The sequence below is a fragment of the Serinus canaria genome, chromosome 7 (assembly GCF_022539315.1).
Source record: "Serinus canaria isolate serCan28SL12 chromosome 7, serCan2020, whole genome shotgun sequence".
Lineage (NCBI taxonomy): Eukaryota > Metazoa > Chordata > Aves > Passeriformes > Fringillidae > Serinus > Serinus canaria.
The window spans coordinates 11,107,865-11,128,375 of record NC_066321.1 but is presented as its reverse complement, the minus strand read 5'-3'; the positions used below and the strand labels follow the sequence as shown (position 1 = coordinate 11,128,375).

The window sequence follows — 20,511 nt, the reverse complement described above, 5'->3', positions numbered from 1 at the left end:
GGGTACCTGTCTTGTTATGGGCATGGCTCAAAACTAACACAGCAGAGTTGTGCAGCTCAACAGACATCTGCAAGTACCCTAGAAAATACTTAATTGATTGTTCCATCAATTAACTGGCCAAGAAAGGAATTGTGAGCCAATTCAGTGCATTCCAAATCACAGTTCTGTGAAAAAAAGTTAACAGAGAGCACAGCTCTTCCTCCTGGCCGCCATCCAGATATTAATTTCCATGTATCAGCTGCATCTGAATGGGCTTGGTCTTCCGCCCACTGTTTCTATTTATTTGTTTTCCATTCATCTCCACTAAAATTAAAACTCAAAGCCTTCCAGAGAGACTGGAAAACAAACATGTTAAACCAATACTGCTGTGCACATACAACCAGCACTTTTTCCTCCTTTTAAGACTCTGGCCTTTCACCTGAAAAATAGCACAGGTAGCTATGGCATTAGCACAGTCTCAAATTCTTGTTTCAGACACATCAGTAGGCAGCATCCTTCAGCTCTTGGCTCTGGGTGCTCCAGGTCACAGTGACTGCAAAGACTCAGTGCTGGAGATCTTTCTGCATGAAGCAACTTCTGCATGGTTTAAGAAGACAGAGCTGATGGTCCAGATCGTCGCATTGGCTGAGAGTTTGTGGGTCAGGGTTAAAGGGAAGGAAGGACTGGTGATATTATAGTAGGGATCTGCTTCAGACTGCCTGAACAGGAAGATGGAGCTGATAACCTCCTCTACAGACAGATAGGAACAGCCTCACTTTCACAAGTCCTGGTCTTCATGGGGGACTTCAACTATGCCAATACCTCTTAGAGGGACAACACAGAGGGGACAGGCAATCCAGGAGGTTCCCAGAATGCACTGCTGATTACTTCCTTCTCCAAGACGTAGAGGAACCAACAAGGAGAGGTGCAATGCTGGACCTTGTCCTCATCCACAAGGAGAGGCTGGTGGGGGAATGCAAAGCCCAAGGGCAGCCTTGGCTGCAGCAGCCATGGAATGGTAGAGTTCAAGGGTGGCAAGGAGGGTGCAGAGCAAGCTCACAACCCTGGACTTCAGGAGAGCAGACTGGCTTCTTCAGGGTCCTGCTTGGTGGAGTTGCCTGGGATAAAGCCCTGGAGGGCCCAAGAAAGCTAGTTAATACTCAAGAATCACCTTCTCCAAGCTCAGGAGCAATGCATCCTAACATAAAGGAAGTCAGGCAAAACCACCAGGATGCTTTCATGGATAAACAAAGAGTTTCTGGACAAATTTAAACAAAAGGAAACCTACAGAGGATGGAAGCAAGGACAGGTAGTCTGGGAGAAATACAGAGAAAGTACCCAGCCTTCCTCGTGTTTGCATGATTTCCTTTTGGTGTCTTGGTTTGTTCTGGACACATTTTTATTTCAAAGCACATCACCTGATAAAATGTTTTGCTATAAAAATCCCAGGCTTTTACAATGGCCAGATTCTTTATGCATCCCAGTGTGAATAAGAACTGAAAAGCCAAAGGTTATGAACTTACTTTTAAAGAGATACAAATTACAAAATACCTTAATTTAAAATTACAGTATTTAAATCCTATTTGCAACAGCACAATCAATAGAATCCAACTCTTGATGTACAGGAAGGGATTCTTATTAAGTAAACTGGACTAAAATATGGCCTTGGTCTTTTTCAGTCTTTTTCAAATGTTTTCCTTTCTTAAAAACATACACAAGTGAGTGCATAGTGCTAGATATGAGTCTGGTTGAATATTAAATTCTTCTGCTTGTTACCTAAAAGGATTTCCTTCCTCCAATAAAGAGAGTTTCCAGTTCTGTGTTTATAGCATCATCAGGAATTACATCATCCTCCATAAACTCATCTCCAAGCTTCTTCCACCATGGCCAACGAGTGTATTTTAGCATAGTGTTGTGGGCTTGTCTTGCCTTGGTAGCTACAGGGATTGATCGACTCATAAAGGCACCAAAATCTTTTTCTGTGGTCTCTGCTAAACCCGGGGCATCTGCAAGAACAGGAAGAAGAGTTTTCTGTATTTTGTTTGTGGTTTTACAAGTATTAAACAAACAAACAAACAAAACAACAACAAAAAAAACTACAAAAAAAAAAAGGGGAACATTACCCTCCCACTTCCCACTATCCTAGGCCACTCCTTTCCCTGTGCTGGCATTGCAATTTTATGACTACCTGATAAATCATAAATCTGATTGGAGAGGCAATCCAAATAAAGGCTAATCTGGCAAAAGAAATACACAATGGGGTAGAAAGAAGAAAGGGAAAACATGGACTACTTCTTTCAGGTGCAGTGGTGGTATCCACCAAAAGGACTTCTTGTGGAGGTTCAGACCTCAGAGGATCTCCTGGTGACTACTATGGATCAGTGCTCCTGGTGCAGGGTGACATCAGCTTGGTGTTTCCACTGCTCTGGTGCAGCAGCCTTGTGGCTTCCCTGCTTGAGGGACCCAACACAGTGTAAGTGTGTTGCTGATTTGCCTCCTCAGGGAGTGATGAGCTGCAGTGACACAGCACGTGACAGACTAATGGAATTCAGTAACTTGCTGAATTCTGCCCAGCTTGGGTGCTCTCTGGTGGCTGCAGTTTGCTACTCTTGCTTTTTCATGCAGCCACTTGTCTGGAATTAAGATAGCACAGTAGTGAATTCTGTTTCACTTAAAGCCAGGCCAGAGAAAACAAAAACATGGAAATCACAGCTCAAAGATTTCCCTCTTCATTTGGAAGGGGTGAGAGTGTTTTAACAGCAGCTTACTCACAACACAAGAAAACAAACGAAAGCAAAACAAATGTGGGTGAATAGGTTGTGTGAGATCCCCTTTTTTTAGAAATTCTATTGCCTGTTACAGTGCCATTGCTTTTCTTGTGAACATATCAGAGACTTTCAACAGAAGAATAAAGATGCTCCTTGAAAAACCAGTGTTTATCCTGAACCTACAGTAGCACTTGGATAATCTCTAACAAAGCCTGGATCTCAAGATAAGGCATTTGAAGGAAGATATTTCAGTTTTGAAATGAGGCTTTACCACTACTCAGTCTAATATTCCCTCTAAACTGGTTTAATCCAAATGGTAATCAAAGCCATGAGCAGAGCAGTCACATACTCATTAGCAGCTCCACATCGGTGTTGACCTGAGCCAGCAAAGCCTCTCTCCGCTGCGCTGCTCTCTGATCCAGCCTGTTCCTCAGCAGGAACTGTGCCAGCTTTGCCTGAGCCTGCATATGCAATTCTCTACTCGTTTCTTCTGACATTTGGGAAGCCTGGAGGAAAGTAAGTTTGTTACCATTAGGAGCTGGTTATTTTGATACAAAAAACTGCCTACTTCTGGGGGCAGAATAATGCCTAAACAAGGAATGCAAATGCTGTTCCTAATTGTTAACTTTGTAATTTTGCTTCCTCTGCAACTCTCTTCAAAATTATCCATCATCATGTATATAAATTTTCCAATTACCGTTTGCTTTGACACTTTTTGTTAGATTAATGGTTAAAATCCCCAATATCCTAGTGCCTTGCTGCCAAACAAGCAGGGTTAATACATACATACCTCAAATGGATTATCTTGATCATAATTTATGAAGATGAATATATTTCATCCCTACAGTATTTTATGTTGCATCAATAATGCAAATTATGAAATGACTAAGAAACACACCGGATGCAATTTGATGTAGTCATCCACCTTCTGCTGCAAAGCTAGTCTCTGCTCATCAGTCAGTCCCTTGGGTTCTTTCCAAGGAGAGAGAGGTCTTCTCCTCCTTCGTTTCTCCAAGAATTTACAAGCCTTTGCAAGGAACATATGAGAATATGACAATCACACAGAGGAAGTTTGTCTTTCTGCTTTGTTTGTAAACAATCAGTGAAAGTGTTTCAGTACTGCATCTGTTAAAGTCTAAATGCAGCCATGATGTTGAAAAGACAACATACAAAGTCAGCATGAACACTAAATAGTAACAACACTCATAATAAGTTAGTGACTCATCTGTAGTATGGTGACATTCCAATCCTGGGTTTCAAAGCTTTTTTTTTTTAGTTGCAAGACTGTATTAGGCTTTGTAGCCTATACAAGGTTTAACCCTTTAAAGCAACTTGTGGCTCTAGACTATCACCCCGAGTAATTTTTAATAAATTACAGCTATATTGACAGTAAGAGAATAAACAGTTTTATGAGGCTTCACAATAATCCACTCAGTCCTATCTACTGTTAGAAGAAAGTATAAATACTTACTGCTCTTTGAATGATGACAGCTGCCTTATACTCCTTAAGAGATTGTTTCTGCTGATGAAAAATTCTTCTTGCTCTATACCCTCGCCAGAATCTCTGGATAGTTAATGCTGATTTCTCCTCCATTTCCTGCATGTATTTATTCACCTGACCTACAAAGGAAACAAAAATCCACAGTTAAAAGACTGCGGGTTAGGTTCTCTTAACAATTTACATTGTTAATTCTCAAGCTAGAGAGCACCAAAAAAACTTGAGTGCTCTCAGTTAAAAGCCCCTCTTTCCCCAGGGTCTCCTGGCTGTGGGTCAGGTCTTGCAGATCATAGCTGCAATGGAACTTTGTAACACAAGAAAACTGTCTCTCTCTTACTCCTGCACCATTTTGAAAGCACCAGATCTTGATCAGTAGTTACTGAGCCCTGGAGGAATTAGCACATTCTCTTTCAGATAATTGGGTCAGGAGAAGAGACAGTAAGACTACAGTGCAAATAGACATGCAAGATTGGGAAATAGATTTGGGGAAATTGTTCCTAAGAACACCCAGACACTTTAATTTTCTGCTATAGTTTAATGTAAATCATACTGGCATGGACAACTTCCAGTAAGGCCAGCTGTCGTTCATGGAAGAGTCTCATGGCCCTCTGTCTCTGAAGTTGCATTTGCAGTTTTAGAGCTTCATCTTCCTTCTGTTTTGTTAAATGCTGCAGCTCCTGTTCCCTTTTAGCTCTGCAATACACAAATACATTAACAATTACCTTAAGTTGTACATTTCTTTAAAGTATATCTCCTTTTCTTTGTGTTAAATGGTCCAGCATTGAGAAAGAAAATCCTCAAAACAATCTGCTATGCCAGCTGTTGGCTCTTCTGCAAACTAACAAATTACCACATTATCTATAGTAACGAAAAACTCTGAACCACTCTACAAAATCAAAGTATGAATCTTTACTTAGGATAAAGTTCTAAGGACTCTGAAGGGAGTGATGCTTCATGTGGGACATTCACAGCCAGAATGAACTGGAACAACAATTTTGATTCCATCATCTGCTGAAGAGGTAAAGCAACATTAGCCATCTGCTCCAGTATCCACCTTTTCCAGTCCATCCATCAGCATGCATGGCACCTGCTTCCCACAAAACATACAATTATTTTTGTACTGACTGCAAAAGAAGATCAGAATGTTGGCTGCCAAGCTCACTTCTTAATTTTGGAGGGATTTTTTTTTCTCCAGAAATACAGACTGACACATTTGGTCCATCAACTTTGTTAGAGAACACTAGGAAATAATTTTCTTGCAAATTCGTCCTGATCTGTTCTAGATGTGATGTTAGGATGTTGCCCTGCTGTGCACTGGAAAATCTGCAGCAGAAGTTTCACAGATGAGACAGTTGAAAACTCTGCAACTGGCCCTGGAGTGTTTAAGCTACTAACAACATGTACATCAATGAAATACACAGCAACATATCAATATAGAGACTAACATAAAATACTTAATATACTGATGTATTGATACTAATAATTACTGAGACCACTTGTCCATGGTCTCAGTGAAGTATGAGGAGGCGTGAGCTAAAGCTCCCCTTCCCTTCACTCTCCCTTCTCATCCCAATGGACCCAACCTAGCAGCTTAAGACCTGAGAATGTACAACTGTACCCCATAACAAGGTAACAATGGGACTTCTCTGCTCCTACTGCTGCAAAATCACTTTCCCAGTCAGGACCTGACTACCCTCACTGGGCCCACAGCCTAGAGTTCTGCTGTCGTCTAGCACTTTTCTGGGGACAATGAAATAAGTGCTTTAAGCACTAGGAAAGAAAACCAACCAATGGACAGAGCAGAGGTATAAGGGATGCCAGAGGAGGAAAATGTCCACAGACTAGACCTAATGTCCAGGTAATTCTGCTATTGCTGCATGGCACATACCTTTAGACTCATAATACTAATGAGCTATTTGTATTTCCCATCACTAGTATAAATTGAGCTATAATTTTTCCACCAATCATACCTTCTCTTTAATCTCTAAAACTGGGAGAGATTGGGATGGAAACTGATGTGTAAAAGAAATGCTCTGGATTTAAAGATCTGACCTCAACAGATAAAAAAGCCTCCACCACAATATGACAGACCATAATCCTTTTACAACTGTAATGCAGACTTGAGGTGTGTGGGCACACCTACCTACAGAGACAGATCAAGATACATGTGATTATATCAGAATGTTTTCAAGTAAACTAAAGGTTTTCAGCCCACACATTTCTACAAATTAGAGCTGTAAATTTTTATCTTTTTAATTTAGGTAATTAATAGTTTAGCACAAATATTATATTTCTAAGTCAAATGAAGTCACAGGATCAAACAAGACTTGTTCACATTTTCTTGATAAAACTTTTAATATTTTGCCCATCAATTTTTATCAGCTTCACTAGGTTGAAAACTACAAAAATGTTTCCTGAACTTTTCAGATGCACAGCTGCGAAACCAAGAGTGTCTGTCAGGTATTTAAATGATTCTTTAATACTGATTCTTTCCTGTATAGTCTGCAAAACATATTTGTCCTCTGTTTCTCCTAATGATAAGATCTATTTGCTTGCACAAGACCACACTGTGACAGGGAACTGCCTCTGAACTAAAGTAAAACATACACAGGGTAAGATCCAAGCTTCCCTCTGCAGTTCATGGCACAGAGCAGCCTCCCTCTGGTCATCTCTTTAGAAATGTAAAATGGTTTCATTTTTGATGAATTATTAATAAAAATTATTGCCATTTAAAATGTCCTACAATTAGTTCACTAAGTAATAGTGAACTAGCTTCAAGGAGAGACCACAGGCTTTAATATTCACTGAGGAGATATTTCTGAAACCACAGTTTCAAAAGTTTATAACTTGCAGAGTTTTCTGCAGCTGTAGGTGAGCAAAGTTTGGAGTTTCAATCTCGGCACTATTTAACCACACTTGTTCTAAAATAAAGCTGTGAACATAACCAGAACTTTATTGCTAAAAATTAAAAAGTCCTCTTAAAAGCTCTTCTGAAGTCATGTTTACAGTGTTCCAAACACTATTTTTCAGTATAATGTTTTGAGGTAGACGGAAGAACACTGGCACTGTACAGTTACTGTATTTGCTCAGTGCACTGGGACTGAGTGAGCCATGAACACACACAGCTGTAAGGACATTAAGTTTCCACTCCTCTCAATATTAAACAAAGACTTTCAAAAGTCCATTTAAATGACTCGAGAGCTACATAAAAGGCACGCACTAATGTTTACAATATTGAAAATATGACACAAGGGAGTCAAACATCTGGGTGATGGCTGATAGTCTCACCATCCTTTCCCTGCTGCTTTTCCATGTTAAATCTTAGCCAATCATCCAAAATTTCTGGGCTACAAGTTTAGCTTGCAGGCTTGCAAGCTGCCTTATGAAGGAAGAAATATTGGCTTCAAGTGTATGGTGGAGTAAAAAGGAGTGACAAGGAGGTCTGACTCCATTACAAAAGTGACAAGGAGGTCTGACTCCATTACAAAAGTGCAGTGAGCAGTGACCCTCAACAGACACACTGCTTGCCCCTGCAAATATTTCAGCATTTAAAAACTACACCTTAGATAGTCCAATATCCTCTTAAGGCTAGTCTAGACAATAAAGCATAGTTGTTTGCTTTGTATTACTTTGGTCACAAAGCACTGTGATTTGACAGTTATTTATAAGATCTACTTTCGACACAGTAATGATCAATGTGCAAAAAGAGTTTGAAAAAACTTGTTGTGGAGTCTACACTTGATTTTAATCCCTTAACCTATGTGAAATTCAAACTAAATTTCTCAAAACAGTTAGCCTAACACATGCTAACATTACTGCTACAATCTTATTCAAGTGAGACAAGCATTATTTACATAACTTCCTTCTTCTCTGCTGCTCCAAGGCAGAGGATACTATTTCTAGGTCACTGAAGTAACTCTACTTCTGAGAGCCAAAGCTTTAAAAATTAATGAAGAACAAGGTCTTGCAAGCACTACACTGGCACTATGGGCCTTGGTTTCTGCAGCACTCTGGCATGCGCAAGCTCCACGATAGCTCCAATGTAATTTACAGGGCAATTTTGTGTCAAGTTAACTGTTAACCAGTTATCTGTCCTGCCACCAGTACATCATCATCTAGTGCTGTTTAGTGAAATGGGAGGGATAGAGACTGTCCAAACAGAGACAAAATTAGGGCCATGGAATATAGGATATATAAGGACAGGCAAGGTGTGTTTAGCCTAAAGGAAGGCAAATCTGTCTCTCATTACCTAAAGAAGTGTTAGAGAGCAGACACAGCCAGATTCATGGGGATGTTCAGAAAAAGGACGAGAAGCAGTGATAAAGAGTGCAACAAGGAAATTCCCACTGCCTGTAATGCAAGAATTCTTCAGAAGGCAAATCATCCAGCACAAGGAAAGGGATCAAGTGAGATGGTAGGATCTCCATCCTTGGAGACCACTAAAATGGATGTGGCCCTGAGCATCCAGATCCCATTTTAAAGCAGGGCCTACCTCAAACAGGACACTGAATTAGATGACCTGAATTTTTCCTCCTCCTTTGTGACTTGAGAAAACCCAGCCCAACCCAGACCTTCATACTAGATCCTGTTCTTTTCTGTTTTTCACAAAGTCATACTGTTTACCTGAAGCTTCTCTGTAAAGTGACCACTGCTTGGGGTAGCTTTTTCAGCCTTTTCCTTGTCTGAAATCCCCGCCACGCTGCCTGGATTATACAAGCTGCTTCATGCTGCTTCTGAAATTAATTAAACATTTGGTAGAATATTGTCTATGCATATAAAAACACTTTACTACTGCTTGCAGAATTGGACAGTATCAACATTTGGGCAAACCCCACCAGTTTTCAAATGCATCAAATTGGAGAATTTAATGTCTTACGAGCTAGTTATTAGCATGAACTCTATACTTGCCCCAAAAGCAGCTAATCTGATCACCTGTATTGATGCTGTCTGTGATAAACAAATGAATCTACAGCACAAATATATATATATATATATATATATATATATATATATATATATGTAAAATCAATATGAGACATTTGTATTCTGAAGCACTTGATATTTAGAATGGTGATTCAATCAAAATACCTACACTAGAGAGGACAGAAAGACAGCTTTGGAGAAAGAGCAGCAGGAAAAATGTTACATTTGCAGTACGATCAGAAGTCACTGAAATGCTAACACAAAAAAAATCTATTCTCTTCTTAAATGGATTTTTAAAAACAAAACACAAACAAACTGAATCACAAAACACCCTGCTCTGTAGAAGATGAAAGCAGGTCTCTGCAAACATAACTAATTTTCATTGAAGTATTGTCTCTGAGAAACCTGCATGCAAATCTTTTTTTAAGATGCTCCTGAAACACACATTGTCTCTTTTATTGGGAACACAGTCCAGGTGGTGTTCTTACTGCACACTTCCAGTATATGATGTAGTTCTATGTAAATGCTACCTAGAATTCAGAGATCTAAATTTGTAACACTGATGTGAGAAAAGCGGATGCAGTTATTTTGATAGTTATCAAAAAAATTAATTATTTTCCCCCTGTGATTATATTGAAATCTATTGTAAATCTGCACAGAAAGCCAGTCTCTTGAGTCACAGTCATATATTTTAATTACTGAGCAATTTCTTAATGTTTTAAAAAACTACAATAAAATAATTTCAAAAAGGTAATTAAAAATTAACATAGTGAAATAATAACACAGGTTTTGAAAAGTGTCTACAAAGTGATATAGTAAATCCATTCTAAACATACACAAATCACATGTAAATAGGATTTCACATCTAAATAGGATTTCACATCTGAAAGTCACATTAAACTTAATCACCTGCATTTCTCCTTTTCCACTGGATTGTTCCAAATACAGCAGGTCCAAGAGTTGATTGACCTCCCTGTCAAATCCTTTGCCTGTCCACTGTTTACTTAAAAGCCCTTTTAATCCTAAGAGAAAGAGAAGATGCTAATTCAGTAACGTGAATTTATCCTTTCAGGCTCTCAAAGTAACAAACTATGAATCAACAAATTAAATCTGATTCGATGTGCAAAGAAGTGTGAGAGCTGAAGACCATCAGCCATCTTTGAGTGTCAATGCATAATCTTATCAAAGAATGTCTGGTGCTCCAACTATTACAAAGAAGTATTATCCAGTGATTTTGCTTGTCCGAGTCAGTATTGTGTTTATATCACTGACAGTCAAATTACCAACGTGCTTTCAGTGTCTTATCAGTAAGTCATTGAAAGGTGCTAAAAAGAATTCAAAGCACCACACAAGTGCTGGGTGTTGCTAACACCTTTTTCATATTTTTTCGTAGTAAAATTTATTTATTTCCAACTGGAATTGTTTGATGTCTGCACAGAATCATTCACCTGTGAGTACATGTGCATTCAAACCATGAAACAAAAGAGCTTTTTGGGTTTGCAGTAGCTAAAAAGCACCATTGTGCTCCTCCCACAACATACACACACTACCTATGCAAGTAGACAGTTTGTGTCAAACAACTCCCAGTAGAGCCTAGGGGCTCTACAGGGAGTTGAAGGGAAGAGGAAGGAGCGCAGGAAGTATGTGCATGCTTGCCTCCTGAAGAACTGAAGATTCAAGCAACTTTTACATCTTCAAATTATTGTCCATAAACATATTCATACACTGGGCAACTCAAACACAATACTCACATGTACTTACAGGATCTGGAGCACACAGAAATGGCACCTCTGTGGCACCATGTGCACCATTTTAGGAAAACAAAGACAGTTAAACACTTCAGGAGAGACAAGCAGGACTTCAAATGGGCGCCCCAAGGCTGCCTGAGCTCTGCAAAAGCAGGGAGCCAGGCTACACCAGAGAGCTCCCTCACACAAGTGCTGTGGGTCTGACACAACCAACTGACAGTCTCTGTACAGAGCCATATGCTCCTTCTGGCTACTGACAGGGAGTACCTCCAGTGTGCCTTACAGATGTGTCAACCCATGCAGGACAAAAGGCCAGGCCCTCCAGGGAACCTAACATAGGGACTGTGCTGGTCTTGGAGGTGCTCTTACCTCCAGCAGGCTGCCTTCACTTGGCAAAGCTCACACCAAAGAACCTCAAACTGCCACTGTGAAGCCAAGGGACTTCAGTGAGATGGCCAGATGGTGGAAAGGCTTTCTCCCTTGATTTTATTCCTCAAAGTCTCTAAAGGATTCCAAAGCCCAAATTAAAACTAACAGAAGTATTCTAACTTAAAATAATAATAATAATAAAAGTAGAGAAAAAAAGATTTTTTTTTTTTTCTTTTCTAAGTAGAAAGAAGAAACATGTACAGGAGAGAGAGATGAAGAGTTTCTAAATGACTGTGGCATACTGTGATTCTAGAGCAAAATAAAGCATCCTTTGATGGAGATCCATACAACTTCAAACAAGCCAGCATTCTACAGCTGGGATGATCAGACCATCAAGGCATCTTCCCAAGAATCTACAATGTGATAGCAGCCTTAGGCACACTATACTCAATTCCACAATACAAGGAATCCCACCTCTCAGGTCTGTAGGCAAAAGAGTGGCAAAGCTGTTCATCTGCTCCAGAAACTTATCTGGCTGTTACTGTATAATAAGTAGTCAGCACAAGTGAAAAAAATAGGAATTTGACTTCTGCTTTGCATTTCTTCTTTTTACGGTCTTTGTCCTCTAAGGACTGAGGCTGCTCAAGTAGTTCTGACCCATAACAACATCCAGAACATAAAAGACATGGCAAAATTTATGCCTGTTCCTTAGTCTCCATGGGCATGATAGAATACAAAGGGGTTTCCTGGAGCTTCCTCCTATGCTAGAGACAGGAACATTAAATGGGTCATCTAATTAAGGAATGAATAACATAGAACAAATTATACACATATTCAGCCTTATCATATGAAAACATTGAGACAAAATGATAAATTAATTTAATGAATTCTTGGAAAGAGCTCATTCCAATTACTTGGATATCAAAAGACAGTCAGCTCCAACTAAACAGCCCCCTATCAGATGAGCAGAGCTGCAACAGCCAGGGTCAGGAGGTCACTAAGTAAAACTCTGGATTAGTGAGCCTTAGCACTGTGGCAGATGTGACACAGGGCTCTCTGACTGTGGCAGTACAGGCACCCTGCCAGTAGATCCCTCAGTGACCAACCTACACAGGGAAACAGAAAGAAGCAAAAGCCCATCAGGCTGGAAATCACAATCAACAACTTTAAAAGACAAGTTGCCACATGCAGAGTGCTCAGTACACAGAAGAAAATAAATCTAGGAAACATTGCAGTTTCCACCTGTACTAGAGGGTTATTGAACCACAATGGGAAACCTCTGTCTTTTATTTTCACAGGGAATGTAAGAGGAGGCTCAGTGATCAGTCCCATGCATGTTTACAAACCTTTGTAGCGAGCTGTGAATAACTGCACAAGCTGTTTGCAAGATTTTGCCATTAACAACAGCAGTTTTGTGGCAGCACTTCCTACAGCAGGATTGGTGGTAGAGGAAAGCTTATAAACAAGTTCATCCAAAACAGAGTGAAGGGTCTCTTCTTCAACTTGAAGCAAGACAGAACTTAAAAAAGAATTTTAAATAAGGGGGGGAATGGGACAGAACAGAAGTGTTAATTGAAAAACATGAGCTTTTTAACAGTGACTTATTTTTAGCTATCTCAGGCTATATACAGCAAGCCAAGATGCCCAGCTAGCTGGACCAGGAATATGATCCAGACAGCACTACTGTTTCAATCAACCAATTACTACTCCCTCAATTTAAGAAGATTAAAATCCCAGCTTTTTAATGGTTTTAATTTCTACTACAAAGAATGGGGGAAAAAAACCCCAAACAATAAAACACAACAATGCTTGCATATGAAATGATTTTATTTTACCAAGCAGTGATGAACTACCTTATATATTTATTATTAAGAAATATAATGATAAGAAAACAACCAACCTATTGATCCTCAAAATATTGTGTAACACAGACATCATTACAATTGCTGTTTCAACATCATCTGTTATTAACAACTGCAGGAAGCGATCATTTTGTAGTACTGTAAAGAAAACCAAAAACAAGCAAACAAGGAATCATGCAATCAGAACTAGACTTGAAAACACCATAAACCAAATAAACTTCATCATAAGTCATAGCAAGTAAAACCAGACACTGTTTCTGGAACAAACTCCCTCATTTATAATTCTTACCCTGAAACTTACCGAGATAACTAAACTACTTCAACCTCCAAAAAACACGGTGAATCCTGTTTTTTCTGCCTTTGGACATCCCTCAGGCACTGATGTTGCAAGGGAATGAAAGCTTTAAATCCCTTTATATTACCATAGTATCTTTTAATTACAACAGCAGTGCAGCAGTGGAATTAACACTGGGGTAAAAACATCCAAAAAAGTTAAGGACCTCAACCTTGACAGTTTGTTGACCCAGATTATTTAATGCAAGCACACAGATGTCAATAAAGCACCATCTTTTTTATTATGTATTCAGTAATTTTTCTGACCACGTGTGTTTTTAGTTACACATCTTATGATCCTTTGGCTTTTGTTCAATAATAGAAACAAAACCAAATTCTGCTTTTCAGAATCAGTGTGATTAACATCAGTTTAAATGAAAGCTTATTTTGGTCAGAAATATATAGTGAAGTTTGTTAGACATTGGTAAAATTTCCTGTCATGTCAAAAACTTCAAAAATCTGTCTCCAAATCTATCTACTGATAAGGTCTAGCAGTGTACTCTGGTCAAATTTCTGCATATTTCAATCACACACAGGAAAAGATCAATTGTCTCTTACTGGGGGAAAAAACCAAACCCCAACAACCTGATTTTTAAAAGGTATAGACTTACAAAGAGAAATTACAGGATGACACTTTAAATATTTATCTCTGAAAGACTAGAAGGGGAATTTTGAGTATTTCCCTTTAGTGGATATTTACCATTTTAGATATTGTTGTTGAGCTGACTACTTAAAAAGACTGATTTAACTTCTACTCAAGTTTAGAAGACTAGGTAGAGATTAGCTTAAGAATGAATTTTGATACTTGTAGTTGCCATAAATAAATGTTCAGGTGCTCTGTGTGTTGACATTTTTCTTACCACGTGCTGCTAGTTGAATATGCCCACCGAACAGCCAGCAGATGGCATTAGTTACCATTTGGAACCAGTGTAAAAAGTCTTGTTTTTCTTTATCCTAAACAAGAGAGAAGTAGGTAAAAACACGTGTATGTATCTTTATTAAGGACTTCATCTTGATGTCATGGGAAGGTTTGTATGCCTCAGGGATTTGGTGACTAAACTCCACCAAATTTCCAAATGAAGTTGGTGAAACTGTAGGAACTAGTAAAAAAAACCACCCCAACTTGTGAAACCTTTGAGGTCAGAGATCAGTCAAGGAGATCTGAGGATACTAAAAAAAATAAAAGCATCCATTTGGGGAAAAAAAATCAAAACCATGAGAGAGAAATCTTGTTTACGCCTTAAAGATATTTGATAGCATTGGAGGGATAAGACAGATAATAGCTAGTAAATATGCATCACAGATTTAATGCACTAAGTGGGAAATATATTACTTTAAAGAAGAGGGGGAAAATAAAAAAAGGTATGAAGTGGCCAAGGACACAGTCAAAATGAAAAAGGCTCCTGATAACTGGTATGGTGAAGCTTCGGAAGCACCTCCTAGTTGGCGGTGTGGGAGCAAACACCAAACCACTATAAAGCTGAAATTTGATCTGTTTGCCAAACAGACTACATCATGTGCTTGCCTGTGATAGCACTGGACTGGAAAAAAACATAGAATCAATCATAGAAAGGTAGGAAAGGACCTAAAGTCCATCTTGTTCCAGCCCCACTGCCATGGGCTGGGACACTTAACAGTAGACCAGATTTTGCAGAGCTTCATGAAGCCTGGCCTCAAATGCTTCCACAGATGGAGTATCCACAGCTTCTCTAGGCAGCCTGTCCCAATATTTTGCCACTCTGACAGTACAGAATTTCTTCCCAATACCTAATTTAAAACCCCCTCTTTCAGTATCAAGCCATCACCCCTTATCCTGTCACTACATGCCTTGTAAAAAGTCCCTCTCCATCTTTCTTGTAGCCCCTTTAGGTAGTGGGAGGTGATATAAGTTCTCCACTGAACAACCCCATCTCTCAGCCTTTCTTCGCTGCAGAGGTGCTCCAGTGCTCCCCTCTGACCAGTAGGAATTCAGGTTTTAATACGTGACTGCACATACAGATACACATTCCAGTCTGTATTCCAAGTGTCAAACACAGACTACTGGAAATCCGGAATCTTGGTGCGTGGAACAGCCAAAGGGTTTTTGACAGTACCACACTGTTGCCAAATGTTGTTACAAAGCGCATGGTCATACATCCCACACTCATTCAACCTCCCCGTGAAGCCTATTCCTAGATCCCAGCTGGAGCCCCAGCCCTCAGTCAAGATTTAACTTTGTATTTGGTTCAGACTGACAAGGAGAGATACAAAATAATAGTAATATGTTAAGCTGTAATATAATCTGTTCAATGTTTTGGCAACATGTCAGATTCTGAAAGCCATATCACTACTTTCCTAGACTTCAAAAACTTGTACAAAAAGCCAAAGAGAGTAGAATAAACTTTAAATCTCTACTGGTAGACTGGATTTCCAAAATTCCACTGAGGAAGCATCAAGTCTGGGTGCCCAGTCACCTCCGAGACCACGAAGTTTAAAAGCCAAAGTACTAATTATAATGTAGACTGCATTTGCATTCAAAAGAAATCTTTGCCCACAAGCATGACTCAAGTAGCATGTAGGCTGAGACATAATAAGAAAGTATGGGGGAAATTACATATTGTGGATAAGAGTCTCCTGGGATGTCATTTAGGAAGCTTCCTTGTCAAGCCCAAAATGCACTTCTCAAGTACAGCACTAACAGAAACTATGTTATTGCACTGATGCTTTCTGAGAATTGATTGTCTGTGGTGTCTATCACAATACTTTGTAGGAAAACTTTGGCTAAGTGCAAGAAGCCAGTAAGCCAAGAAATGAGATAGTGTGAAGAAGTGGGGATATTAAAAGAAACTATCAGAATCCATGAAGATGGTAATTTAAATTACTTGTGGGTTTTTGTTTGTTGGGGGTATTTTTCCTTCTGATTCTAAAACTCAGAATACTCCAGAAGCATGAGGGAACCTCACTGAGCAAAACCCTTCTTCATTGCAAAAAAGGAGGAAAATGTGAGAAAGTGTTTAAATCTAAAAATTCATGAAGTCTGCCTTTGGCATTCTCCATTTGCAAATTCAGAAATAGTGAGCATTCTTAGAATTTTTTTGCCAATTATGCAGCAGAAATTGAATGACAAAACAAACTTCAGCAAACCTGATTTAAAATCTTAAGACTCCCTAAAGCATTTTTGTAGAGCTGAATAAAATTAATGAGAACTAAGTCATTATGAAGGCTGAACTAATTATATGCAAAGTTAAGACACAACTGTGACTGGGATGCTGTCTTTTGTAGGGCTTTTTGTAGTGGCTTTGCACAAGTCATGGAGCAAATGCTGCACAATTACAGATTTCAGCTTCAGAGCTCGGAGGCATAAGAAAATCTACTGCAATTTCTACAAAATAAATTTTCCTAATACCATGTCCCTAGAATAATATCCTACTTATCCAATATACAGAAAGTTTGCAGGCATTCTCTGCTCTTTTAACCATACCTTGATTGCTCGGATAAATCGTACTTGCAAGCGTTTTCCCAAAACCAGCAGGCTGTCTATAACTGAAGGAAGAAACTTCCTGTAAAATTCCTCAGGATCTTCTTTCACCTCTAGCCCTACACAACAATGACTGAAATGGAGTAAAACAAAACAGAACAAAACAAAACAAAAAAGAAAGAAAAAAGGGAAAAAAGTCAACCCAAATAGTCAAAGGCCTGTTTGAACAACTTGAATCAATGTCACATCATCAGAGAAATGCTTCAGCGGCATGGGACAATTTCCCCTGAACAACAGCTCACTGCTGTGACTGGCTCCAAGGTGGCTGCCTCCAAGGAAGAGCAACCACTCGCAGGTTGGAGACCATATTACCACTTATTATGGCATTTCTCAGTCAAAAACATATCCAACACACTTTCTCCTTTAGCTTCATAGAATCTGTTCAGGCTTGCTCCATATTCTAGGGAAGGGCTCTGATGGTCATAAAGAAGAAAAAAAAGTAAAATAGAAAGGTAGAAAAAAACACTGATAAAGGAAGCCTGATGATGAAGGAGGTGCACATTTGTCAGTAAAAATATGTACAAAAAATATACCACAAAACCATCGATGATACCATCTACAGCTTTTCACAAACTGAGGAAGGCATGCTGGCTACAAATCAGTTCCCCAGATCTCAGCTCTCTTATTTTACTCACTGCAACACGTCAGTTATTTCTGGAAGACTTTTTACAAGAAACTGCATGTTTTACAACTGGTAAGTTGTTTCAATTCTGTACTCAGCACTGATACCATTGCAACAAAAGAGCCTTTCTGACTTTTTATGAATTTTGCTTTCTGATATCTTATCTAGGCTATATTAACATTTTGGGAATGCACACACATAAAGCTGTCTACCAAAGCCCTTGGAAAACAAATTCTAGGCATGAAGCTGAGAGTCATCTAGCTACAAAAGGACATTTTTAGAGCTAAAATAAATTTCAGTATTCTCTGCAACTGAAACGGCTTTTAAGGGATGATTTAAGTATCACACTACTCTGGTGATAACTCTTGCATCCCTGACTGAAATTCCTCATTATGAATTAAAAATTCATACTAAGAGATGGTCATAGAATTACTTCATGCCTTAGAATTTTACTCCTTAGTTAAGCCAAAACTGAACTTGAGGAAAATTTAAAATGTATTATTTTTCCTCCTGACATTTAAAATTGAGATTGGATCACTGGGGGTTTGAGTTTAAAGTTTTCTTATTTACAATGCCATTCTCACAATATCACTACATCAGGTTATCTAGTCTGTATGAATTGTATCATGTATTATATTTATAAATGTAAATAGATATTTCAAATTGGTATATTATGTAAATATTTAAATACAGTTAAGCCAAGCAGTGAGTCAATCGGGTTGAAGATCTTTGCAAGATGAAATCTAAGCACACAAAATAACAATTTTTAAATAGCTAAAATTCAACATTATATAATTACTGGGTAAAAACTCTTGCACTGGTGAGTACTGTCCACAAAAAAAGGTAAAGCCAACACAAACACTGTTCCCACCTTAGCTCCCCCAGCTCAATGAAACACAATGCAAATGAATTAAATGGGACCAACTAGGCTACGCCTGACCCCTCTGCTCTTGACTGCTTCCCTGCACTTTAACCCTGGCCTTGCCTGAACAACAAGCCTTGTCCTGGATGGGAGCCAATGTATTACAGCTTGAAAAGAGAAAGAGCAAGACGAAAGGACAGAAAGAAAACTAGAAGAAAACTTCTTACCTTTTTTTTTTATTTTACCTTAGTATCTCTGCTAGCTGGGCAGCAGTAGCCCAGGCTCCATGCAGCTGAGAGTGGTCTTGTTTAAGGACCAGCAAGCAGTACTGAGTAAGACCATAATCGTATATATCTTGCTTAATTTTATTTGATTCTTCACATCCTAAGGAAGGACTGCTTAAAATTCCTGTGGGAAGAAAGCAGGAAAGAGACAAAGAGGAACATAAGATTTGGATGTGCAGGGTTTTTTGTCCTTTTTCTAAAATGTAAGAAGAGTATATATACACAGAAGTAGGATCCAGATTAAAGTAATTGCAAAAGTGCTAACAGCAGCATTAAATATTTTGTCAGCAATTCCTGCTGCTACAGCTACAACTCATTTTTAAGATTATATGACAATTGGGAAGGATAGCTAAACTTAGGTTTCCATTTTCTCTCTACATATTTAGTAGCAAAACATACATTACCTGGGATATGAACCATTTGTATGAATTTCCTAGGCCAGATAAAACCACAGCCACTGGGAAACATATAGCTTCCTTATAATTACATCCCAATTTAGAACAGGACCTGACTTGTTTCAACCATTCCTATGAGCAGTGGCTGTATAGCAGAAGGAAAGACAGGGAAGTCACACAGGAGCTCAGGATCTTGTTTCTGTGTTAAGATTTAAAAACTGAATACGGAAAACAACCCTGGCTCTCTGCCCAAAGAGTGCTGGGAGAAATGATTTTACCAAATGTAAGATCCTTGCCGGTATCAGCAGGGAAAGGGCCCACATTATCAGTGTAACAGCTGAAAAGCAGAAAAAAAAATCTGTCCATTTGCTCCTCAATTCCTCCTCCTTATTTTTGCCAAGTCAAACGCCACTCTCAGGAAAAGCTGCCGTATAAGCCTCCCTGAGAGAGTTTCAGAAAAAAACTTCTGTATTTAAGGAGGTAGACAGGAGAAAGATTTGCCATAGTTCACCAGCTCATAATTTTATTTTAGGAACGTTATGAATTACCCTTTAACTTCAACAGCAGCAGGGGGATGTCCTGTTCTCTGCTCTCAGTGATCTGAGCAGCCAAGGCCAGGACCTGGGGGTCCGTGGCTGCCATGGAGAACAGCCGGAAGCGCACACGACCATCGATTCCAGCCTATTTCCTTTTTATGTTAAGGCGCGGGGTCCTCACGCAACTACTTCATCCCAGCTCCTGCAGCACCAGCTGGAAGCCTCGGGCTGCAGGACTCCCCCTAAGAAAGGAAACAAACATGGAGGAAGCCCCACTCGCGCTCCCTCCCGAGGCCGCGGGCCGCCGGACCGGCTCCACCGGCAGGGCGCACCTCCAGCCGGGCAGCCCGAGCGCGGCCCCACGGGGCGGGCAGCAGGAGCGGCCTCACCTCACCCAAGGCCGGGGAAAGGGCAAAGGGAGCGGTGCCCTTTCCCACCGGCGTCACTATCCCCGGGAGTGGCGGCGCCGGTACCGCGAAGCCCTCAGGCCGTGGGGCCGCCTCGGGGCGCTCTGAGGGGACCCGCACGCACCCGCGACCCCTCTCACCGCCGCGCGGGAGCTCCCCCACTGTGGGGGGAGGGAGGGGGGATTGGAACGCCGATCCCGCCGTCTCCAACGCGACAGCTCCCCCACGCCCCCCTCCCCTCGCATCTGTGTGGTCGCGGCCTCTCTCCGCCAACCAGCGCTCTCCCCTGCGGGAGGAGGGTATATTTGCATATCCTCGTGCGGGCTGGCGCCTCCGACACCCCACTGGCGGAAATCTACATGGGGACGCGCCCGCTGACCAATCCGGCTCGGGCGAGGCGGGGCTCTG

General features: G+C 40.1%; 1 protein-coding gene across 4 annotated transcripts; it reads right to left on the bottom strand.

The window, feature by feature from the left end:
- Window positions 1-1,332: 1,332 nt before the first annotated feature.
- On the bottom strand, window positions 1,333-20,433 carry IQCB1 (IQ motif containing B1). Of its 4 annotated transcripts, none has more exons than XM_018911353.3 (14): window positions 20,086-20,432; window positions 19,709-19,938; window positions 18,727-18,889; window positions 16,941-17,070; window positions 14,341-14,434; window positions 13,186-13,285; window positions 12,632-12,804; window positions 10,078-10,190; window positions 8,869-8,978; window positions 4,796-4,938; window positions 4,219-4,367; window positions 3,646-3,774; window positions 3,097-3,253; window positions 1,333-1,985 (listed from the first exon to the last, which is right to left on the bottom strand). In XM_018911353.3, exons 2-14 carry the CDS (start codon window positions 19,800-19,802, stop codon window positions 1,756-1,758), a joined length of 1,785 nt encoding a protein of 594 aa, XP_018766898.3. In that variant the 5' UTR covers window positions 19,803-19,938; window positions 20,086-20,432; the 3' UTR covers window positions 1,333-1,755. The 4 variants fall into 4 exon arrangements, with proteins under 4 accessions (XP_018766898.3, XP_018766899.3, XP_009086089.3 ...); XM_018911354.3 differs by having other exon boundaries at window positions 20,228-20,432; XM_009087841.4 differs by having other exon boundaries at window positions 20,244-20,432.
- Between the last annotated feature and the right edge of the window lie 78 nt (window positions 20,434-20,511).

Bases quoted from the DNA above. Each gene is read 5' to 3' on its own strand.
- IQCB1 (XM_018911353.3), bottom strand. From the start codon at position 19,802: ATGGCAGCCACGGACCCCCAGGTCCTGGCCTTGGCTGCTCAGATCACT. The intron at 14,435-16,940 runs GTATGGTTAAAA...TCTCTTGTTTAG, and splicing joins GATTTATCCGAGCAATCAAG to GATAAAGAAAAACAAGACTT. The intron at 10,191-12,631 runs GTTTGTAAACAT...TCTTTCTCTTAG, and splicing joins ATTCACAGCTCGCTACAAAG to GATTAAAAGGGCTTTTAAGT.